This window comes from Phascolarctos cinereus, unplaced genomic scaffold, assembly GCF_003287225.1.
Source record: "Phascolarctos cinereus isolate Bilbo 61053 unplaced genomic scaffold, phaCin_HiC Scaffold_9;HRSCAF=440, whole genome shotgun sequence".
Classification (NCBI taxonomy): Eukaryota; Metazoa; Chordata; class Mammalia; order Diprotodontia; family Phascolarctidae; genus Phascolarctos; species Phascolarctos cinereus.
In genome coordinates this window covers 200,905,322-200,930,844 of record NW_027556402.1, presented here as the reverse complement: position 1 = coordinate 200,930,844, position 25,523 = coordinate 200,905,322, and the positions used below count along the sequence as shown (strand labels likewise).

At 39.3% G+C, this 25,523-nt stretch overlaps 1 protein-coding gene across 3 annotated transcripts in view; it reads left to right on the top strand.

Annotated features, from left to right (window-relative positions):
- Positions 1-25,523, top strand: part of MAEA (macrophage erythroblast attacher, E3 ubiquitin ligase) — a 141,345-nt gene that overhangs the window by 93,614 nt on the left and 22,208 nt on the right. For all 3 annotated transcript variants that reach the window (XM_078148745.1, XM_020992257.2, XM_020992258.2), the window contains one exon: positions 4,003-4,079. In XM_078148745.1, the coding sequence (XP_078004871.1) occupies positions 4,003-4,079 (77 nt within the window). The remainder of the gene's footprint in view (positions 1-4,002; positions 4,080-25,523) is intronic.

The window sequence follows — 25,523 nt, the reverse complement described above, 5'->3', positions numbered from 1 at the left end:
TTATGCGAACAATAAGAAATGGCAGATACCTGAAGAACCTGGCTTTTCAAGGCTTTCATTTCCCATCACCAATTTATAATATGAAAACCTGGAACAGAAAAGAAAATGTCCCTCCCCCAAATAAGTTATTTCTGCAAGCCCTAATTATCTATTAGGTAAAGCTCTGAAAGAGCAGAGTTGGGAGAAGAGGAATCTTACTTGACTGCTTTGGGCAAATTTCAGGTTAGCTTGTGAGAATTTACCTATGCCCTTTGCATTCAAACTGAGCATTTCAATCCCCAAGGAGCTCCATGAATGCCCAACGTAGATATTTGTACTTGAAACTGCAGGGAAATTGTAAGCCAACATGGAAATCAAGTTAAAGCTGAATTTTTGGTTTGCAATTTTGTACCTCTTCTAAAACATAATTATTTTTAATTTACAAAATTTTTTAATGTGAAAGGAAAAGTAATAAAGCCCTAAACTGCACTTTAAAAATAATTTTAAGATACTTAAAAACAGCATGACAAAATGGGTAGACCCTGGTTCTTCAATCAAAGGATTTGCATTCAAATCCTGTCTCTGGAGATTACAACAGGGTGACTTTGGGCAGGGCACTCCCCCTCCCTGAGCCTCAGTTTCCTCATCTGTAAAAAGGGAGGGTTGGACTAGAGTGCCCAAATCTTTAATCCAGTGATTTCTGGAACTGAACATGAATTCCAGAAAAACACAGAAGGAAAGGTTAGATTTCATACTTCATGAAGAGTCAGATGAGATCATAGGTCAAGAAATGCTTTGTGCAAAACTTATTCATGATGTTATAGTCATAGAATTTTAGAACTAGAAGGTTAGAATGTCCATTTATGTGGCCATAGATGATGACCCCTCTACACCCAGGATTGTATATGCATTTTGGGCATATGTGGAAGTTAGTTCATTTAAGGATTAGGTAAGTTGTTATAATTTAAATAGGCAATAATTATTTAAATACTGACATATAAATTTTGAGAAAAATCATAGCTACAGTTAAGGTAATTTCCTGTTCATTGTTTAAAATATGAGTCTTATTAAACCTCAACTTTTGTCCTTTCTCATTTTTTTATAATGCTCAATCCTGTGCCAGTTTTGGCTTTAGGTATTAGCTATAGCACCATACTTAACTGAGGAAATCTAGGTATGTGTAACTAGAGACATCCAGAGAGAATAGAAGGTAATACAGAGCAAAGAACGTGGTGCTTATAGGAGGCAGGCAGAGTTCTACCCAGTCCTACTCAATATATAGACTACTGCTAACATATAAGATACCTCCCATTTCCCAAACATGAAAATGACCCTTGCTTTGCCAGAGCATAAATCAGATATGGAGGCTTCTTCCTATTAGAGTAACTGAGCTCATTGGGCAATGTTACTGTACCTTTGTTTAAATAAATGTCTCACCTTTCAGCACCTTCTGTTATCCTGGGTTTGGGGTGGAAGAGGGAGTGAGCTTGTGTTTTACTGAAAAGATTGTCTCTTGTAATCATCACTCACAAGAAGAATTCTGTTCTTGGAATCATTTCATGTCTGGGGATAGGGGGGCGGTTTGTATCAGCAAAGAGACATACCAAGTGTAGCAGGGCTTCTTGGATCCCCAAAGACATAGAGCAGAGACCATAATTTTTTCCTTTTCCTAAGAGGGAGGGCCCTTTGGCTTTCTCCATTATTCCTTTTGAAGGCCATGAATGGGGTCCAGTACTCAGTACACAGTGGGCACTCTATAAATGCTGCTGACTGGTAGCACTCACCTTGGGAAAATTCAGAGGTAAAATCCATCTATACAAATAATACTGATGGCTTCTGTATTTTGAAAATGGATATGTGTTTTTACTGCTTTTTTTACCCTAGAAATAAAGTTGAAGCTAATAGGATCCAGAGAAGGTCAAGAAATAGGCACACAAAGCCAAAGTGGAAAAGCAATCAAATGGGCCGGTTGATCTGAGCACCCCAACTCTACATAGAGTGACATAGAGTGCCATGAGTGTCTTGAAATTCTAAAATCATTACACTGAAGAAAAGTAAGCCATTCTGTACGTCACAGTGTGCAAAAGCATTACGACACAGATGTAGTCAGGCTTGACATAGCCTATAGTAGCTGGGCCAGCAACACACACTTCAAATGTAGAATGTTTCACATTCACTCATGATCCTCTCTTCCCCAGCCCCCAGCCTATTTGTGGTTTGAAGCCTTAAGAGTGGACTAGTGGCCAAATAGGGGCCAATAGAGAAGTTACTGATCAGATCACTGTCAAGGTCCCAGGTATGGGGCCAGAGGCTTCAAGTAAAGCTGTTGGAGACCCCTATACTAGATCATTCAATAAATAAATACCTGATCTTATGCAAACTTTATTCATTTAGCTTATAAATAATACTGAAGCATCAACTTTCTTTAACTTGAGCATGTAGAATAAAGGATTTGCCTTTATTTTGTTATGGCCAACTCCTTTCCCTCTCCCCTCCTCAAACACTAAAAATTCTAATGGTAACATATTAGGGACATGATAAGGCATCGAAGGGAATCTGTCTTAATTCTGGTCATATTTAGAAGCAAATTTTCAATTTACAATGGCTTTTGAAGATGCAATATGGAATTTATATCCTGTTTTTCAAAAGAGTAAGATTGGTATGCTTATTGATAGTAGGCTATTGATAAATATTTTAAGATATTCACCTGCAAGTTCAGACTTTGTTTTTAATTTTTGGATGATGTCTCACTTTTTAATGAATCTTGAATTTAAGTATCCCAGTCCTTTAGAGAAATAGCATGGTTTGAGAAAAAAATTCTGTTTTACGTTCTTGTATTGTGATTTGAACACATTTGAACTCCAAAAGTTTAATTAATTGAAGGGCAGATTACCCTGACTTGATTGAATGTGACCTATCAGTGTATTATTTTCCAAGTCCATAAGCCTTGATTCTTTCTTTGTGATACTTAAGTCACTTGATTTACTAAAACCAAACAGTTAAGGGTTTTTACTTGTTTTTAATTACTTTTTTTAAATGCACGAGTTCTTGGAAATTTCTATTGATGTCATCTGTGGTACTTCAAAAGTAGCATGCAGATAAAGAAGTGAAAGAAGAAAAATGTTTAAATGAGAGGTGAAGGCCTTCAAAGATTACTTTCATTTTCTCAAGACTTTTTAAAATAATGGGTTATAATCTAAAATTGCTGCTGTGGGTATTTGTTTTCAGCAGGTTATATTTCATACATTTTGTGACCTAATGATGGATTTCTTTAAAGAAACACCTGTTTATATCATTAAGCCTCAAAGAGAATCCTTTAAAAGCTGAAAAGGTTTGGGAGTTTCTTATGGAGATTTGGGTGGGTATCTATTAAAGCCTTATTATTTTTAGTAGGAGTTAGAAGAGAATTTTCCTGCTATTTTTCATTTCCTGGAGTTGAGAAAAAAAATTCTTTGTTAAATAATCCAAATCTCCAGATTCAAACACTATTTTGACTTCCTAGTCATATTAATGATAACATGACCATGTGAACATGCTAAGCATAGCTGAGCAGCCAGAGCATGAACTACTCCCTCCAATTCTTGTTCCAAGACATCAAGAAATCCTGCTCCTCTGCTTTAATAGCCTCATTAATAAATTGCCTTTCTACACAAATGGAACGTCTATAGCCCAGAGCTGTCCCTACCCACTCCCTACACCCTACCCCTACCCTGCTTTCTTACTGCTGTAAGGATAGAGCCATTCATTTCTCCAATTAGTTGATCCGCATTAGGCTATATTCCTTACTTATAGGACAAGTAAGTAGACATTTTTGCTTGAACTTCTTGCCAGAATTCTAAGGGCTCATATTCTCAGGTAACAAGTGGCCTTCCTTTCCTGCAAATACACAGAAGATTTAGCTGACAGTGTGTGAATGTCTGTGGGAGATGTATATATGTGTTCTTTTATGTGGATTTGGGGTTTGGCTGTCATCAAAGCACATGATATGCAGTATGTAAGCTCTTGTCTTATCTTTAATCTCAGAGCTGTCTGGAGTTCAGCCTCAGGATTCAGGAGTTCATTGAACTCATTCGACAGAATAAGAGACTGGATGCTGTGAGGTATGGAATTAAGATACTTAAAAGAACCTTTCTTAATAAGATTGTGATCCTTAAATATTGTTGTTGCCAGGGCTTGTAAAAAAAATTTTCCCTGGCTCCTTTACTGCAATAAAGTTTCTGACAATCTGTAGCCCCTGTGTGAGATGCTTAGCAGCAGTGGCACAAGCGAAGAATTGCGTTGATTGGCATTGCTGTCCTTACCTTCTTTCCTCACTTATGTCCTGTTGATATCAAGGGTTATGGAGGAGCTAAGGAAGGTGATTGCTTTCCTTAATGTCTCTTCTCTTATCTCCCCCTACCTCCTGATGTCTCGTGTAAGCATCTTGAGTCCTGTGAAAGTAGAGACAGGGTCTCTAGATGACCAGGCTCTTCTTCAGATTTAAAAGACTATTTAGTGATGAGGCAAGTTTTAATGTGACCAGTATTTTAAGAGCAATAGTAATAATTACAGATATAGAAAAAAAAAGATAAGGAATAGTTAATTTCTTTTAAATAGAATGGGCTCATGGTCTGGTTTGATCCTGTCTTTCAGATGAATGTTGGGACCTTGCAAATTTTGTATGCAACCTTAATGTCCAATGTGTTAACTATAGATTGTGTACAAAAATGACATGCTAAGCTATCTTTTGAGGCATGTTATTGTGAACTATTCTTTAATAATAAAACTCACCCATAAAAGCAAATTAATTAATCTAAAGTATTATAAGTCATTTTGTGTATTGGAAAAATAATTGTACTTGGCTATACTTGGGAGAGTTATTTCATCAGTTCCTAATATGAAGTTAGCACTTTATAAATGTTAAATAATGTTTATCTCAGCTATCATAAGGATATATATAGAAAGTTGGTATACACATTGTGCAAAAGACTCTTGGTTGCATATCCATCTTTTTAGCAACATACTCAGTAATTATCAGTAGTGGCACCTTGGCATAGCAAGGATTCTTCCCCTGGTGCCACAGTGGTTTACATAACAGGAAGCAATTGTCAAGAACTGTAAAAGACAAGGAAAATTGGAGGCATTTGGGCCCTTAAAGGAGTGATCTCCCAAGGTGGGTGTGTATATCCCCCAGGGAGAGGGGGAACCAGGGAGTAAAATACACAGAATATTAGAACTGAGGAGAGGGTAGGACAGGCTGTTTAGCTCCTTTCAGCGACCACCTACCTCTGCTGCTCTCCTCCTCCTGCCTCTGCTCCGTGCTGTCTGACCTGCCCGCTCCATTCCTCATCAGGTGGGTTGGCAGCCATACCCTAGTGGTCCTGAGCCCAGCTTTGCAAGTCAGCACCCTGTCCTCCCTTCCCTCACCCCCACTGCAGCAGCAGCAATCAATTAGCCGAAATTTAAGCACCTGCTGTATAGGCAGGCGGCAGTAATTCCCCAGCCCATAAGTCCCCCACAGCAACAAAGCATGCCTTGACCATCTTCCAGCCCAGGAGTTTTTGTACCTCTCAACAAATAATATAAAATACAAAAATATCTTTAATTTTTTTTTTGCTTTATCTTTATCTCATCTTTATCTCATCTTTTTGAAAAAAATATCAATATATTTTAAAATGTACATATTAGGACAGTAACGCATGATACATGTATACATATTTGTATGCATATATTTTAGTTATAAGTACTCTGATAGGGGTGCATGATCAGAGAAATTTGAAGACCACTGTATGAGAGAATGGGAGCCCTGTTCACCTAAATACCCAGTCCCCTGGCAGATGAACCCAATGACTCCAAAGTAAAGAATGCTTAGGTGTGTCATTGCCATCTTTTTCCATGGTGACTTAGAGATAGCTGTGAAACAAAAGAATAACACAGAGTTTACGTATTTGTTTTCTTATAATTGTACAAAAATAAATTCACAGCATCTAAGAGTTGGAAGTAATTTCAGCAGACATCTAATCTAAAGCGTACCTGAACAAGGAATCCCTTAGGTGACATCCCCAACAGGTTGTCATCCATCCTTTTGTAAAGACCTCCAATAATGTGGAACTTGCTACTTCCTGAAATATCCCATTCTACTTTTTGCAACCAGTCGTTAGCGTGTTTTTCCTATGGACTGAGTGTGCCTTTCAGCAGCTCTTGTCTGTTGTACCTAGTTCTGTTCTCTCATTAATCAGGGTGTCTAATTGCTCCTCGATGTGGCACTTCTTAAAAATTTTACTGTAACTTCTGATTGCTTCCTCTCGAACCCCAGTTTGATCCTCCCAAGACGGAACATCTCCAGTTCCTCATACGGTATGGTCCTCTTACCATTTGTCCTCTTAGCATCCTGGATGCTTTCTCTGGATATGTCCTTCCCCAAATGCAGTGCCAGCAACAGAGCGCGGAGCTCCAGGCGTTATCTAACCAGAGAAGAGGTCAGTGGATCCAGCCCCCTCTTTTTTCCGGACCGTGCCTTTATTAATGTAACCCAAGATCACGTTAGCTCTTTTGGTTGCGTGTTGCATTGCTGACCCTTTGGATCTGATTAAAACTGAAATTAAAGACATACTACTGGGGCAGGGAGGTGGCGCAGTGGATAGAGCACAGCCCAGGATTCAGGAGGACCTGAGTTCAAATCCAGCCTCAGACACATAACACTTACTAGCTATGTGACCCTGGGCAAGTCACTTAACCCCATTGCCTAGCCCCAAAAAGAAAACAAAAAGGGGCATGTAGGTGGCACAGTGGTTAGAGCACTGGCCCTGAAGTCAGGAAGACCTGAGTTCAAATCTGGCCTCAGGTGAGACACTTGACACTTACTAGCTGTGTGACCCTGGGCAAGTCACTTAACCCCAATTGCCTAAGAAAGAAAGAAAGAAAGAAAGAAGAAAGAAAGAAGACATACTATCTAAAGTAAAATATTTGGAAAACTTCATTTTAATGTCTAATACTAAATCATGTTAAGGCACTGATCACAGCTATCAGAAGATTTTCCATTTTGGTGATGCTTTAAGATTTACAATGTATTTTCCTCACAATATGCCTAACACTTAATACAAATATGCTTATCCTCATTTTACAGAAGAGGAAATGCAAGTTCACAAAGATTGAATGGCATGAGCCATTTAAAGGCATGGGCCATGTTTCCCCAATTTTGCTGATTTTTGGTACCCATTCAAAGAACCTAATACTTTTTTTGCCAAGATGAATTTTTGTTATTGAGTTGTTTCAGTCAGGTCTGATTCTCCATGACCCCATTTGGGGTTTTCTTGGCAAAGATATTACAGTGGTTTGCCATTTCCTTCTCTAGCTCATTTTACAAAAGAAGAACTGAGGCATATAGGGCTAAATGACTTGCCCAGGATCACACAACTAGTCAGCGTAAGGCTGGATTTTAACTCAGGGCTCTTCCTGACTCCAGGGCTGGCACTCTATCCACTGCGCCATCTACATAATAAGAAAGTTACTTGCCCAACTTCTACCATTTTAGATTCATAGTGAGCCTATCTTCTGTGTCAGACTCAGGACTGGGAATAGTTTTTTTTTTTAATTTATGTTGGTTTCGTGGCATAAAATAAGTTAAACTAATGTAAATTAAATGCTACAAGGAGATCAAAAAAGCCCAGAAATCATCTTAGTCAGTAAACATCTGATTGACCATATGGAAAGAGATGATTGCCAAACATAGCACCAGCTTAGAATGTAATCTGTAAAATCTTACAAAGGATAATGGATGATTATGAGCAGTATCGTGTCAGAAAGCAGAGAGTAGCCCTGAAGGGGAAGGAAAGAAAGCTTGGCAAGATATCCAGCGAAACACCGTCATACCAAGGATATTCATTCAAGAATGAAGGCAATGATAACTAATCATTTATCAAGCTCTTACTATGTGCCATGCAGTGGTCCACGCTCTGAGGATATACACACAAGCAAGCAAGATAGTCCCTGTCCTCAAGTAGCTTACATTCTAAAGGAAAAAGTCATTGTATAATAGAGAGCTAAAACATGAGGGAGAGTTATGTTTCAGATATGGCTGGGAAATTATGTGCAGACCTGGCTTCATGCAAGATATAAGGCCAGTGCTCATCTGTCAGCCCCAAAGACTCAAGAACAAAAGCCAATTCGTTCTGATGGGAGGAAGTTGAGAAGGAAGGCTGGAAAGAAAAGAAAAAGAGAAAAGATTTGCAGGAAACAGTTTCAACAGACTTTTTTCTATGAAGGATACTGGCACCATAACACTAAGCCCCTAATCGCACAGGCTCTGGGAGGGAGCAAAGACAGGAAAAGCAGCCAGATTGGACCCGGTGTTTGTTTATATGCCTGTATATATATACATATATACCCACACATATATGTATGTAGATATATAATCCTTTCTGGAAATGTTGTAGTTGTTAGGGTACTAAGGGACCAATGTACAAGGTATTTAAAAGAGGCTAAGCTGCCAAAGGCATGGAAAAATCCCAGACCTTTTTAATTACCACTCCCTCCCCCAAAAAATAGGACTGAGAAAACATCCACAACTACCTACTAGACCTGCTTTCCCAGATATACAGAATTTTTGAGAGTCATCTGTACATGAATTGAGGCCATCCTTGAAGAGTAGCCTTGCAAGCAATAGTCAAAAATGGGCCATGTCTTTAGCATCTCACCAATTAACTGAAATTTAGAGACTATATTGTCCCATTATGATTATTGTTTGGTCACAAAAAAAAAACATTTGATCCAATGAAAGGTCATCTTACCAACTCTTTTACAACCAGGTGTCTTTCATCCATACATTAAGATCATTCAAGGTTTGTCGGAAGATGTAAATCTATTCAGTGGCCCTTGATAAATATCGAGGGAGGCATGAAAGAGAGCAATGTATGCTCACAGGAACTCTTTGCCACTATAATGGAGGGAATCAGTACAGAATCTGGGTCAAGGAAAGATTCCCTCTGTGTTGGAGAGCTTCAGGAACTTTTGGGAGAAAGTGAACAGAAGTCACGTGTGCCTGCATGAGTTGCACTCTGAATTTTTGGGACTCCCAAATTGGTGACAGCACAGACTTCATTGACTATTTGAGCAGATGAACAGTAAGCTGATCCCATAATTGGATAGGAAGGAGAAAATGGAATTTTTTTGAATCTCCATCTTCATCTGATCCTAGTTATTCACCCAAGTCCTAGAGAAGAGCCAAGGCAGTGTTAAACGCTAAGGACCCTAGGAGTCACTCCTGTGTGTCTTACTCAAATATTTCTAGGTATTAACTGATAGAATTCAAAGTCCACTTGGCCTCCTGTTACCTACCACTTAGGGCTTATTGTTAACCTTTCCATACTTGGCCTGAGAGTCCCTGCTCCCCACATAACTTTACAAGCCCAATTTTGGGGTGTAAGACTTCAGAAAGGCCGGTAAAACATTTTTCTAGGGTAATGGCCCCTGGGAAAGCCGCTTCTGTTCTCCTTTATTTTTTGTGAGCAGCCCCATGCCATGGAATTAATGCCCATAGTCACGCAGACCTCCACTCGGTTTGTCACTGTGCCTCCTCTTGGTACCTCTGACTCCACTGGAAGTTCACCTTAGGTGCTGCCGTTTTCAGGAGGCCTTTGCTGATGCCCCTCATCAAAACCAGTTTTGTTCTTAGGTGTCATTGTAGCTGCCACACTCGTCGTTCCTGACTTAGTAGAAGGGAAATAGACATGTCCAGTGAGCGCTGAGATTTGAAGAGACCGTTTTCCTCTGCTGTACCGAGTTGGCAAGGACTTCTGGCCTCAAGCAAGGCCTTGGTGGGGCCTTCTTGGGCCTGGCGTTGTGCCAGGTGCCAGATGATCTCAGCTTATGCAAATGCCTTTGGAGCCCCTTCAAAGATGCTTTTTGCTTCAGTCAAATCAAATGATTTTTGTTTTCATTGTTATCAGCCAATATTGATGCCATCATTACAGTGTCCTATTTGAATGATGCCTAGAGAATCTCACCAGGCATAAGGAATCTTCCATTTGCACGCTCTGCAGAGCATCCTCTAGGATGGTGCATAGACAGGGCAGGTGTAACCCACAGTGTCACCTGAGTGCATTGAAGACGGGTGAGGAGTGGACAGAGAAAGAGACTCTGGGGTGAAAATAAAATTTAAGATGGAGCTTTGTATTGGATACTGAGGACAAGCAAAAGAGGCTGGAAGAGGAAAGAGACATCCCTCATGGTCATTATAAGCAGTGGACAGGCTTTGTCCCAAGGCTTAACACAGCAGGGTGCTATTCTAAATTGTTCAAAGACCAAGTTGAAGGAAAGAGACAGGGCACAATGCTTTGTGCTTTTTTTCCCCCCTCCTTAAGATTTTCTTTTCTTTTCTGTAAGAGTTAAAGGAAAATCTAAAAATCATAGGTATCACTGTTGGGAGCCTTGGATAATTAGTAGGCAGCTTAGCAGCTATACCTCAGTCCAGCAATTTGGGTTATAATGTATTATAATCCAATATAAAGGGATGTTAGTACCCATTTAAATTCTGATTACATAATATTAAGTGTGGTGTTTGATCACATCCCTCCCTTGTACAATACCAAGCCCTTACCCCTTTAATAGATAAATATCAGCTCACAAAAATGGATATGGTGCACAAATGAATGCATTATAGCTTTTCCATTTTTCTACAGTTCATATCCCTTTAATTATTGGTGTTCATAGCCTTACTTGTTTTAGTGATGTATTACAGAGTGCTTTGTGGAGGGGGGTGGCTTAAGGAAATTTAGTTTTGAGAACAAGAGAGATCTCTTTGCACCAAAAAGCAATCATATTTCAGGTATTAGCTGCACAGACCAGTGGAAGTGGAGGCAGAGAAATTCTAGCTGTTCTTGTCTATGATCTTGGGTGAGTTATTTCCACTCTTTGGGCCTTAATTTCTTCTGAAAAATGAAGATATTGGGTTGTTGTAAGACCTTTAATTTAACATTGGTGTTTCCTTCATTTTTGCTAAGTCAGGCTTCACCAGAATGCTGGCTAAATGACACTTGAGGAAAAAAATCATTGATGAGGAAGAAGAACAGGAAAGGCTTCTTGAAGATGGCAGGACCTGAGCCAAACTTTCATTGGAGCTAGAGAAAGAAGCAAAGCTGAGCAGAACAGTCAATTAACACTTTTTCTTTCTCCTTTTTTTTGGCTAGGCAGTGGGGTTAAGGGGTTAAGTGACTTGCCCAGGGCTACACAGCTAGTAAGTGTTATGTGTCTGTTTGAACTCAGGTCCTCCTGAATCCAGGGCTGGTGCTCTATCCACTGCACCACCTGGCTGCCCCTCAGTTAACACTTATTAAGCACCTACTGTGTGCCAGCCACTGTGCTAAACGCTGGAAGGGGTGGACAAAAGAAGATGACAGCAAATGAAAAGTGCAGTGGTGAAGAACCGTAAAGATTAGGCTTTCACATGGTTGAAAACTACTTTTGTAAAAGTATTCACTTTTCACTTTTGATTTAAAGGAGAGAGAATTCTTGGCCAGTAAGTGAGCACAACACATCATTATCTAGTCTGAATAAGAACTTTAGCTCAATTAACATAAGAGTGAATGACTGGAGCAAAAACTGGATTAGAGAGTGGCGAGGAGAGGGGCATAAAGATCGACCAGTACAAGGTGTCTAGAAACGGATACCTTGAAGTGGGAAATCAGAAAAATTTAGTGAAGTAGTAGGTTTGAAATCACAATGGGGAGTCCCATTAAAGGAAATACTACCCTTTGAGCAGAATTCTAGCTGAAGTGTTTTCTGAAGCTTCCAAGATTTTGGGGCTGAAAGGGTGCTTAAGGGTGAGAATGACATCTCTGTATTCCTTCTGAGACAACAGTGCATATACACCATCTTCAGCTCACAGAACGTGTGCACTAATTCATTGTGCTCTTTCAGCATTATTTTGCATCAATACATCAGATACTGTCTTTATGTGATCCATAATACCTTTGTCTTTAATATTGGAGCCGTTCCCATTAGGATTTTAACTGTCTTTGTAAAGGAAGAAGAGAATCCAAGTGGGTTTTTTATTGTTGTGACATTTGGCTTGAATTGGGGGTGGGAGGCTCATGCCTTAAAAAATGCTCTATGCTTCTCAAATTTTATGGAAAAAGCTTTTCATCTTTTATCTGTTTAGTACTTACTCCTCTGGATATGCTGTAAACATCTTTTGAGGACAGTGATGCTCTTTTGCTGTGTAGATTCATTTCCTTCTAATGCCTTGCTCCTTTTGGCTTCTAAAGATAAGTATGTTCTCTTTAGCTGTTCTCTCAAGGCAATGTGAGGCCATACTTAGGAAAGAGGACTGTAAGATGAAAGAACAGGTAGATGGGGGTGAGGGTAGGGGGGAAGAGATTTTAAGTAATGTAGAAAAGGTGCTTCAAGGGGCTAAAATATATCCTTTGCGATGAGCAGAGTATCTGTGAGTGTTATGTGCCTGTGAATGTTTACATATATGTGGTGTATAGGAATGTATTTGTGTGTGTTTATATGTAAACATATATGTGCACATTATACAATTGAATAATTTCTGTCTTTAAGTTCCTAAGTTTAAAAAATGTATGTTCAAAGGAAAATTTTGTAAAAGTAAGTTCTATTTAATATCAAAGAGTTTAACTTCATTATACTCCAAGTTGTTGAACAAAAATAGCTAGTAATTCTGTGAGTTTCGTATATCTATATACAGACATATACATACACATGATAAATGCATGAAATTAAAATTGATCTTTATTAAGATAATTCATGAGATTATAGAGAGAGTACAGAGAAGCTTGAAATCATCTAGGGCTAGGCCAACACCCTTATTTCAGTGTTAAGGGAAAAACTTGAGTCCCAGAAAGACTAAGACCATACCAAGTTTAAGGAGCGAGGCCAAGATTATAACTCAGGTCTTTAGCTTCCAAATTCAGTGTTCTTTTCCCCACACTGCACTGCTTTGACAGGTATACCCTCAGTTAAGGTTGCTAGATGAAATGGTAGGGAAAGTTCAGGGAGGATAATAGGGGAACATGTCAGTGAATCAGTCTACTTTGTTCTAGCTCTGTGGCTATACAAGTGAGGTCTGGCTGTAACTGCTTTTTGCCCATGGACCGAACATCCATAGTGTTGTTGGTAACATATATAAAGGGAGACACAAATAAGAAACCTAGTTTTAATATATCCTGATTGAACTGTAAGCCAATGATGAATGAAACCAGCAGGAGCATGGGAAAGGCCAAAAAGGAAATAAAAGTGGAACTGTTGTCCAAGTGCCAGCTTTCCATCAGGAACCTAACTTGAGCTGGACTAAAGTTGGCCCCGCCTCATGGAATGCTGCTTTCAAATAGTGGGCAAAAAAGAGGGTGTCGTTGGCCTAAGGGCCTTTTCTGAGGGTGGGGAGGAAGAAGAGGTCCTATGCTCAAGCTTTCTGCATTGCTTTTCATTATCTCCCTTCATCATATGTGTAAGTTATCATTTTAATGGCAGGTTACATTGGGCTGTACAACAGGGGAAAGGTAGGCAGTCCTCCTTGTCTATACTGTAGCTTTCAGAGTAGGTCTGTATATCAGTTTTCAGGTGACGTATCCCAGGTAAATGGGTGCCAGAATTTTGTGAAGAGATTTTTCCCCAAACTGAATAATATTCACAAATGGATTGTAGTAATAGTTTCTCAAAATCAGAGATATTGTGAAAAAGGAGATGATTTCATAATATTTATGGTAGCAGCTTCAGAAAATTCCAAGTAATGGAACAAAAGCAAAGAGAACAATAAAACCTCAGCTCTTCTACTTCTCTGTAACTGTCGCTAAGTCACTTCATGTCCCAGTGCCTTAATTTCCTCATCACAACTCAGTTATGTTACTTTCAGGTCCCTGGCAGCTCTGACGTTCCATGAGTTTTTGAAAGCAGAGATGCTACTGAGTAAATAGGAGTGAGAGGCATACAAGTGTTTCAAATTAGAAGAGCAGAATTCCTCATTTGAATTAGTCGGTACTGTTAAAGGGATATTAACGGAAAAGATTGTAACTGGGCCCATGTGAGCACTGTGTTTCTCAGGCAAAGGATTACTTGAGTAGAACCATTTCAGGAAGGAAAGAGAACAGGTGAGCCAGGTCTGGGTTGGTTTGGGTCATTCAGTGGCTAATTAAAAGGGAGATTTGAAATGGAATGTTGAATCTGGTAATACCATCGTCCATTTTGTGCTTTTCTAAAAAGTCTCCAAACTGAGTAGGTGGCTGGGAGTTTTCATAGAAGTATCTAAAAATTAAAATCTTTCTATTTCCTCAAGTGCTAACTATATTGATACTACACTTAATTCATTTACTTCCACAAATTGAAAGAAATTGAAAGCTACCCTTTTTTTTTGCCTAACCCTGTGCTTTTGACAGAAGCAATTCACTGATTGTATAGTGCAGCCTGTATTCAGTATTTCTTCACTGGTTTTTTGTCCTAAAAGAAACAACTTTTCAGAAATGCAGTGATTCATGTAATAGTTAAACAGCTTATTCTCATTTTATGTATTTTTAAAATATTTTCATGACCACACAGTGCTTGAAAAATTACCTTGTGGTTTATCAGGGTCTGAGAGAGAAGAGGAAGGAGTGTTGTTTGGTCTTTTGGCTAGGTGTGTAAATTTCTCAGTGCTGTTAGCCAGTCCAGATCTCCTCTCCTGTTTTTATTAGCTTGCTTGTGTTAAGTGCCTGCAGCAGGATTCTTTCAGAATTGTGTCCATGGTGCAGTAAATAGGTCAGGCATCCATTAGGAAGCAGAGAAAGAGGCTGTTTACCAAGTAGTTTCCTGTATGAGTGGAAGTAGGAGAGCTGACATTTTGTGGAAACGCAGCTGGTGTTTAAATAAGTTTGAAAGCTTTGCTTACTGCCTACCGAGAACCTCCAAAGTGACATGTTGCTTTTAGGCTACAATTGATGTGAGCTTTAAAAATATATATCTTATTTAATAACAATGTTTAAATATCTGATGCTTTTAAAAGCATGATGTGGGTTATTGAGTGGCTCTTCAGTAGTTTCCAAGGGCAGCTTTGAAAGTACAAGCTTTAAGAATTTACAGAAATTATGTGTTTAATGTTAAAGTTGGGATGCAAACAAAAAATAGGTGAAAACTCAGTTGAAACTGATGTCCCCCTTTCCACTCAAATTCATTCACTTCTAGTCAACTCCTCTTTCATTGTCTCTTTATGGTCTGGAGGGGACTTCTAGGATATGTCAGTATAGCTTAGGCTCTGGAAGGTCCTACCAAAGTGGAAAGACTTCAAGTATAGAATTGGCAATAGACTGTGCCTCTTGTGTCTGAGTATTCACCCTGCTGAATCCACAAAGATCCATTGCCAAAAGGTTGGTTCCTGGGTAATGAATGGTTTGGGGCATAGCGACTCATAAAGAAAGTTTACTTAGATTATAAGGGGATTAAAATCTGCATCATTGGAGAATAGGAACACACCAGTGAAATTACAGATCCTTGACATTCACTCATTTTTAAAAGGAGGAAACAGTGGCAAAATAGTAAGTCTTTTTGCTGGATCATCATCCCTCTCCTTCCCAGTAAGCATGTCATTTCCTATGGTTCTGTTCTGGGATCTCTTCTTTCTTGTATTCTTTTTCTTGGTGAGTTCATTTTCTCCTGGGGTTCAATTATATTTACCCAGGTGACTCTCAAAGCTCTATGCAACCCTAGTTTTTCTACCGAGCTCCCACTTTACCAACTGTGTGACTGGTATTCCAACTTGGTTTCCCCCATCAGCAACTCAAATTCAACTACTTGGAGATAGAACCATCTGTTTAAGCCCACAGGTTTGAGCCCTTGAAGTCCTCCTTGACTCCGTTTTCTTTTCTGCCTGTCCCTACCCCAACCTCCAGCATCTAGTCATTTACCACTTGTCAATTCTATCTCAACAACCTCTGCAGTGAGACACTATATGTGAAGCATTTGCCTGTTTTAAAGCAACCTATCAGTGCTGTCTGTCTCCTGCTCTCTCCACCCACACCCTTCAACCATAGTTTAGGCTCCTCATCTCTTACCTGAAATATTGCAGTTCCTTCCTAAGCAGTCTCCCTGCTTCTGGTCTCTTCCCTCTCTAATCTATCTTTCACACAGCTGCCAAATTGCTATTCTTAAAGCCCAGATCCAAACATGTCCCTTCTCTAGTCATGAATTCTCAGTGACTCTTTATTGCCTCGAATTCCTCATTGTGGTATTTAAAGTCCCCCACAGTAGACTTCCACCTAAATACCTTTCCAGGCTGATTTCCTGTTCTCCTTTTTACACTTTATGACCTACCTAGATTGACCTACTCACCATTCCTAAAACTCAGCATTACGTCTCTGGCCCTTTCCTTTGCCTTTGGACAGACAGTCCCTCTTTGCCCAGAATGTACTCCCTCCTTATCTCTGCCTCTTAGAATGCTCATCTTCCTTCATGCTCAGCTCAGATGCCTCTTTTATAGCTTACCAAGTTATTGAATCCTGGATAACTCAATTTTATGTGTATGGGATAACTATGTAATGTTTCCTATATTTTGGGTTTTCCTGGCAGTGATGTCTTTAATATGTATGTCTTTTTTTTTCCCAGAGGTAGATTGTTATATCTTCTTTGATAGTAATAAAATAGTTCTCAAAAAGTTTAAGAAATAAAAACATAAAAAGAACATTGAGGGCTTTTTTGTTTACTAAACATATGTATGTAGAAGTCTAACATTCATATGGTCTTACCATCAACAACTTATTTTGTCATTAAAGAAGTTTCTCTTTTAAGACATGGAAAGGTCAGCTTTTCCTTTAGTTGACTACAGTCATGCTGATGAGACTCTTTGGAAGGTTTTAACCTTTCTGGCCATTCCCAGTCACTTGGAGTTACTGGAGAGTAGAGTTAGGTAGGGTGTGTACCTACTCTTGGCCTTTATTTCTCGAATAACTGAGAGGACCCAAATTGCCAGACAAAAGGGTGGGGAGAGCAAAGACACTCACACAGAATCAAAGTTGGAATCTTAGATGTAGAAAGGGCCCTAAAGCCTGTCTACTCCAAACACCCCCTTCCCCCAATTTTACAGCAAGAGACAGTAATTTGCCCAGGATCACCAAAGGTGACTCTGTCATTTCTCAATAACTCTTTCTCCTTGTAACTTCCAAAACCAAAGCAAGTCATCCAGGTACACAATCTGTGGGATGTATCTCTCACCTTCATCACCTGTCCCTGGTCCCAGCCTATCTTTCCAGCCTCATTGGACCTTATTTCCTCCTCCAAACTCTACAGTCCAGCCACACCCACTTGTGACACTCTTCTCTGTGCCTTTGCACATTTCCCCATGCCTGGGATGCACTGTCCCCTGGCCTCTACTTCATAGAAGCCCTCTCTTCCTTTAAGATGGCAGCTCAGGCACCATCTTCTAAGGAAGCCTTTCCTGATCTCCCCAACAGCCAGTGTCCTCCCTCTCAAACTGTTTTGTATGTATTTGTATTTATTAAATTTATATTTATGCTTTATATAGTTTTATGGGTCTTTGTTGTCTCCCCCATAGATCCTCTTCTTCCAGTTAGGGATTGTTTCATTCTTTGTACTTTATCCCTAGCACTTTGCGCAGTGCCTGATACATAGTAGGCATTTAATAAATGTTTATTAATTCATTGATCAAAGTAGAGCAGTATAACAAGGAAAGATTCGAACTTGGTAGGGCCCCTTTGTCCAACCCCCATCCATTTTAAACAAATATCTGATGAGAAGATTTACAGGATCATAGCATCTAACCACCTTATTTTACAGTCAGAGAAACTGAGCCTTGGAGATAAAGTTACTTGCCCAAGGCCCTATAGGGAATGCATACCAGACCTGGGTTTTGAACTCAGGGTCTCTAATTCCCAAGTCTAGGACTTTTTCAACTTATCAAGTTTCTGTTTTTGTTTTTTCCTAGCCAGTTCATTCCCTCTTCTGTCAAGACTCACTGACATATCCTGAACTAGGCAAGAAATTCTTTTCTTGGCTTCTAATACCATTTCTCACCTCACTCCACTTCTCCTTAACTTTCAGGTGTAATTAACTGTGTTTTAATGAACTAAGCATACCTCAGAAAGAGCTACGATATGCCAGGTCTCCCTCACCAGCCTACCAACAGTTGTTGCATTTCTTAGAGACTCATCTACAAACAGATACACCCGTTATTTGGGGACCCAGGTTACTCGATCTTGTCAAGAAAAAGCCTGACCATGTTCACATATTAAAAGTAGAGCCTTCACACTGTCCTTAAGGGCCCTCAGAATTAGACAGATTGAAAGAGTCTCAGTGTATCAGACAATCAGGTGGCTTCCCATTATATTAAGAAGAAAAGAAACATTCACTTTTCCTCCTCCTCTGCCCCCAAGGCCAGTGATATCTGATTTTGAGTACAGAGCCTTGTTTCTTAGATTGATACATTAAAGTAACAAAAAATAGGCATAGAAGAGGCTGGCAGATTTCTGGAGCCACCTAACTATGCATTCTTACAGATTAGTGTGCATCCCCCAAATATTTGGGAGACATCATCTCCCAGAAATGAGGGACAACAAAGATCAGCTCTCCCGGTTACACAGCAACTATAAGCTACCCTAATTCTGGTTAAGATGCCCTTTTTAATAGTAGCTTCTCACTCCTCTTCACCAAAGACCTATAATTTTTTTGGATTTGAGTGTTCTCTCCACTGCCCCAGATTGCAATTCTTTTTTCTATACGTGGTCTTTCAGTGTTACTGCTAAAACATCCATCACCTTTCATTTGTGTGGCCAACCTCGAGATGATAAGCCTCCCCAAACTTATCCAGTCTGCTCCATGGACCACCATCTAACACATACTCAAAGCCTTTTATATTTTATATAAAAGGTCTATCAGAGCATCATTACTCCAGAGTTATCTCCACTCCAGAACAAGGTTTGGAGATAGGATTTTAGTGAAAGAATTCACATTTATATAACACTTAAAAGTTTACAAAACATTTTAGTCCTGACAGCCCAGAAAGGTGTAGTTAGTATGTTATAGAAGCACCATGTTATAGATGAAGAAACAGAGACTCAAAGAGGTTGCAGTCACAGAGCTAGTAGATCTGGAATTTGAATCCAGGTCACATGATTCCAATTGTATTGTTCTTTCCACTATATCATGCTGCCTTTTTCAGAAAGTGATTATGCAGCACTTTCCAGGCCTCAGCAATCCACGTACCTTGTGTGAGATATGTCTTTCCCTCCTCCCTGAATTCAGGGACCATCCTGCCTTCTTACCCAAAGAGATAAATAGGGTAAGACCTCAGGACCCTTCTGGTGAATCATCACAAAAAGGCCAAAGCAACTATCAGTCTGCCTCTGCTCTCGAGGTCTTTCTGACTGCCCACAGTGCCACCTCCAGAAACTCTGCTTCCCAAAATAGGAAATGATGGATACATGGTTCTTTCCCTACAGTAGCTTACTTCCTCCTTACTAGACCATTTGACCCTCAAGGCCAAGGCACTCAGACTTTATCCAATGATCCTTTTCTTTAGGCAGAGACATTCATGTGCTGCCCACTAGCAGACTCTCACATGTGCAGTTCAGCTTACCTGACCTTACATTGAGTAACACCACAGCCCGTCACAATCTTTGTCAGAGTACTTTCAGGTCATTTCATGCAGCTAGTGTTATGTTTCTTCTTGATATCAAGCATCTGTCTGAGAGGTAGTCTGACAATCCCATAGTAGTTATTAACTGTCTTTACTTTCTGAAGTCCATCTATATCATGACCAAATTTGCATAGCCTACAGGGATACTTTTCCATCTTTAGAGAAACTCCAGTTATCAGTAGGACAGCTTTTCTGAAGTTATGTTGTCCCTGGCATCTTTTATAAAATGAGGGGTTGGGCTAAATGATCTTGCAGAGTTTTGTTCTATTTAAGTTTTCATTTTCTGAGAGAATATGAAAGTATACAATATGCAATATTAGACACTGATAAGCAGAAAAGTTACTGGGGGAAAATAAGGTCACACGAGTCTTCTTAAACAGAATTTTTAACTTGTTTTTTAAACTAATATTTTATTTTTCCTCCAGTTACATGTAAAAATGATTTTTAATATTTTGTTGTGGTTTTTTTTTTAAGTTTTACGTTCCAAGTTCTATCCCTCCCTCTTTCTCTTCTCTCCCTGAGACTGTAAGCAGTCTGATATAGATTTTACATGTGCAGTCATGTAAAACATTTCCATATTAGTCATTTTGTGCAAGAAGAAAGAAAGTGCTTCAGTCTGTATTCAGACAACATCAGTTCTTTCTCTGGAGGCAGAGAGCATTTTTCATCTTGAGTCCTTTGGGATTGTCTTGGATCATTATGTTGTATTGCTGAGAATAGCTAAGTCATTCACAGTTGTTCATTATACAATATTGCTGTTACTGTGTACAATGTTCTCCTGGTTTTGCTCACTTCACTTTATATTAATCCATGTAAGTCTTTCCAGGTTTTTCTGAAATCATCCTACTTAATGTTTCTTATAGTACAGTAATATTCCAGTATGATCATATATCACAACTTGTTTGAACCTATTTTTGAAGGAGGTTAGGGATAGAAACTGGTCATGAAAAGAAAGTACATTGCTGTATGATTTTTATAATCAAGGAAGATCTAAATCTGCCTCTGGGTAAAGAAATAAAGACTTCACATTTGTAGCCTTTGGAGAAGCACAGAGGGAATACTTGTCTATGCAGGGGGGAGCTGGGGAAAGAGAGGAATAAGATAAGAAGTACCTGGTTCTGGAGGTTATTGAAAGCTGAACTAATATTCAATAACAAACCACCAAGGTTGTTGAAAAGAGTGACAGATGGTGCAAACTGTATTTAGAATTCTCTTGAGGCTATCTATAGTATAAACTTGCAAGAGAAAAAATAAGGGACAGAAAACCCAGGCATGCAGTGATACCATCCTAGACACGGTTGTATTGATGATAATCATGCAATTCAGCAAGCATTAGCTAAATGTCCATTATGTGTCAAGCACTGTTCTGGGTGCTACAGATACAGTGACAAAAAGAAAATAGTCCCTGCCCTAAAGAAGCTTGCCTTCACAAATAAGTAAAAATAAAATATATACAAAGAACCAAGTACAATGCAATTTTCAAAGAAAGGAGTCTGCATAATAACCTGGGGGAAGGATGAGATGGAGCTTGAGCTGTGCTTTAAAGGGAGTTACAGGTTCTGAGAAACCAGAATGAGGAAGGAGAGATGCCTAAGTACAGGAGCCTGAAGATGATAAATTATTTGTTGTGTATGGAAAACAGCAAGGAGACCAACTGGCTCTAATGTAGAGTATATGCAATCAGCCTGGAAAAGAGATATTTGAGCCAGAGCATGAGGCAGCTTAAATATGTACAGGTGTTTGTGTTTTATCCTAGAGGGAATAGAGAGTCACTGCTGCTTCTTGAGCCAGAGGGCTTAGATGGGCAGATTTGTGCTTTAGAACAGTTGAGAAGGTGGGTGCATGAAGACAAATTAGAAAGCTATTTTAATAGCCCATGTGAGAGGTGAGAAGAGCCTAAGTAAGAAGGAAGAGGACAGACAATGATGAGAAATGTTGTAGAGGAAGAAATATACAGTTTAGCAATTGATTGGTTGTGTGGGATGTGGCAGAATGAGGATTGAAGGATAACTCCGAGGTTGTGGACTTGAGAGACTGGGAGATGGTATCCTTGCAAGAAATCAGGACGTTTGGGCAAAAGGTAAAAAGGGCTGAGAAGGAGAATGGATTCTGTTTTGGATATGCTAACTTTCAGATACTGTGGGACATCCCATTGGAGATGACAGACAGTCGGTTGGAAATGAATATATAAATTTGGCAAACTAGTGTTGGAAATATAGAATTGGAAGTTATCTGCATAGAGATGAGAGTTGAATCCATGAGAGAAAGTTTCTCTTGTCTTGTGTTCATATTTCAGGAGTCTTATTCCACTCTGATCTTTTCATCAAGAAAAGTCCACTGTTCCACTGAAGATCCATTTTTTTCCCTGTAGAATTATACACAGCTTTATAGGAGATGGTTTTCTTGGTTTTAGGGCTCTTTGACTGCTTAGACAATTATACTCCAAGATCTCCTCTTCTTAGTAGAGTCTGCCAGGTCTTGTGTTATCCTGTTACCCTGCTTCTTTAGGAGTCTTCCTTTCTGTTACAGGGATTTTCATATTCTTGGCATGGCTCTTTCTAGGCTGTGAGATTAGGTTAAGCAAGGACAAAAATCAACAACTCTTGGTGAAGTTGCTAGTTGGGATTCCCTTTTGGGGCATAAAACTGCTGCACACTTGAAGCACTGACCTTTTAGCATCTCTTTGAGGTGACTTGATGATCCTCTTTTCTCAACAGCAACATGGCGCCCAGCCGGTGAGTCCTTCATATATCGCTTCACAGCCATTAGGAAGGCTGCTGTTTTTTCTAGTCAGTGAGAAGAAGTTAAGAGCCTGACCCTAGGGAATGGCTCCCATTGGATTTTGGGAATGGGAACTGAAGCACTTGGTGGGAACCTGTAGAAAGGCAGTATGGCATAGTGGCAAGAGCACTGGAATGGTCCAGCTTCTAGCTCTGTTACTCCCTAGCCTTTTGTGTCATGATTTACTTGTACATAAAATGAAGATAATCCTTGTATTACCTGCCTCCCTACCTCACATTGTTGTAAAGAAAATGTCTTGTAAACCATAAAGTATCATAAAAATATGAACTGTTATTACTGTCATGGCAGTCCTTCAGAGAAAATGTTGACTCCAGATTCATCCCATGGAGAAGTGAAATAATTCTGGAAGAATAAAGTATGAAAAGAGTGAAGGAAGCAGAAGGGCCTGTGGAGAAGGAGAATCCTGACAGTCTAGCTTTAATGACTGCCTCCTCACAAATACACAGAGACAGATTTGCATGGCAGAGGAGCTTCACAGCTTATCTATGTGCCTGGTAGTCTTCTGAACTGTGAGGGTCAAAATTAATTTCCCCCAGGCTTTCCAGTGATCCAGGCTTGACCAGTACCCTTGGTACAAACTCTGAGACTATAAGTTGTTCCTTTGGCCTGTCTACTATTAACTTCCTGAAGTTTTTGGTAATATCTGATCTAAGTTTAGTCAATATGGGTCAAATTCCTTGTGAATTAACTTTCCTGAGTCAAATGATAGACCTATGGTTGAATTATTGGGCATAAATGGGTGAATTATTATATAAAAGAAGTATGTCCTTTACAAAATTTATCAACAAATATCAGTCTGCCTACAATAGAAATGTGTTATGAAAGGCTGTCATAAAATTGACATAGAAAACTTTGACATAAATGAGCGTCTCTGTTGGCAAAACTTTGACAGTTAAAATGACAAACATTTTTAAAACTTTGATCCTTATCTTCAAAGGCTTTGGAAGAATTTATTCTTGAAAAGATCAAGGACTACCTAACATTCGGTTCTTCCTTCTCTTAATTATGATCAATTTAATTCAAAAAAAGACTTTCAAATCTCGGCTGGCTCAAGAGTGAGAGCTTTCTCGTTCCAGAGCCCTTAAGTTTTAGAATACTGTCTTCCCCTGGATGTCAGCCCCAGGCCTGTTATCAAGTCATATCAGTCTATTTACAAAGGCCACCTGACATTTGAAATTGCATAATTTCTCATTCATTTTAACATAGTTCCTTGGATTAGACACAGATTTTACATTCCCATTTAAATGCATTCTTGCATCTTATATGATTTTGATATATAATTCTTCCATTTTAAAAGACCATATACAAAAGGAACTTAGAACTAAGAATATATATACAAAGCAATAGCAATAAGTCATTTCAAGAATGCCAGAACTCAGAATGAGGTGAGATTTTTTTTTCCAGCTAAATTCTGAACAAGAACATGTACAAAGAAGAAAAGTTTTTAGTTTGAGGAATGTAGCATGTTCAATGAAGTCAGAAAGCAAAATAATTCCATTCCTATTTTTTTTTCTGTCTTCTAAGTCTAGTAGAACAAGCTTTAAAATGTGAAGAGTAGGACTGACATCCTTAAGAGAGAACTGAATTTTCCTGCATGGAAAGATGATGTTTATAACTCATGAGACCTTTGTCAGTATTAGGGTAGTTGGAGGGAAAAAATTATACGTATGTATATGTAGATAGATAGATAGATAGAGGGCACAGGGTGAGCTGAAGACTAAGGGGTCATATCTGGAGAATAAAAGTAAGGGATAAGAGAGGATGATACTCGGAGAAGAAGAAAGGGAGAGGTAGAATGGGGTAACTTATCTCACAAATAAAAAAAACAGAAAAGAAAAGTCTCTTACAGTGGAGGGGAAACAGGGGAAGGTGAGAGAAAATGAGTGAATCTTATTCTCATAGGATTTGGCTTAAGGAGGGAATAACATACACATTCAATTGGGTATGGAAATCTGTCTTACCCTACAGGAAAATAGGGGAAGAAGGGGACAAGAGAGCAGGGGGTTGATAGAGAGGAGGGCAGATTGGGAAAGAGGGTAATCAGAAGTAAATATTTCTGAGGAGGAACAGGGTCAAAAGAAAGAATAGAATAAACGGGAGGGCAGGATAGGATTAAGGGAAATAGAGTTAGTTTTTCACAACATGTCTACTATGGAAGTGTTTTGCATAACTGCACATGTACAACCTATATTGAGTTGCTTGCCTTTTCAATGAGGGTGGGTAGGGAGGGACGAAGAGAGAAAATTTGAAACCTAAAGTTTTAAAAAACATATGTTTAAAAAATTGTTTTCACATGGTACTGGGAAATAAGAAATACGGGAAATGGGGTACAGAAGTCTATCCTGCCCTACAGGAAAATAGAAGGGGAGGGGGATAAGAGAAGGGGAGAGAGATAGAAGAGAGGACAGACTAGGAGAAGGGATATTCAGAATGCATGCCATCTTGGGGTGGGGGGAGGAGGGAGATGGGGTGAAAATTTGGAACTCAAAAACTTGTGGAAGTGAATGTCAAAAATGAAAAATAAATTTATATTTTAAAAAAAGAATTGAATTAACTCAAGAAAAGAGAATGATCATAACAGTAATCATAATCATAATTGCATCTGTGTAGCACTTTCAGGTTTCCAAAGTACTTTACATATATCTCATTTTATGCTCACAAAAACTCTGGGAGGTAGGTGCTACTATTATCTGCATTTTACACATGGGGAAACTGTGATAGACAGCAGTTAAGTGACTTGCTCAAGGACACACAGTAAGTGTCTGAGGCCAGTTTTCAGCTTGGTCTTCTGATTCCAGATCCAATGTTTTATCCACTGTGCCACCCAGCTTCCTCTAGAGAGTAGTAAATGAGAGCTAATTGAAATATTCCAGTCTTCAGACCCAGACAGTTTGCCTCATAGAGTAGTAAAGGAGCTTGCAAATGTGATCATAAACTCATCATTCACGTAACGGGGAGCAGAAGAGATACTGGAAAATGGGTTATTGGATTCTCCTGATGATTGGCACCTAATTCACCATTGTGTCAACTCAGTCTAACAAGCTTCTGGCTTATCCTTACAGCTCCTGAGTCTCCCCTAAGGACTGAAACTGTAAGTCCAATGTATTTATTTGCCCCTTCTTCAGTTGAT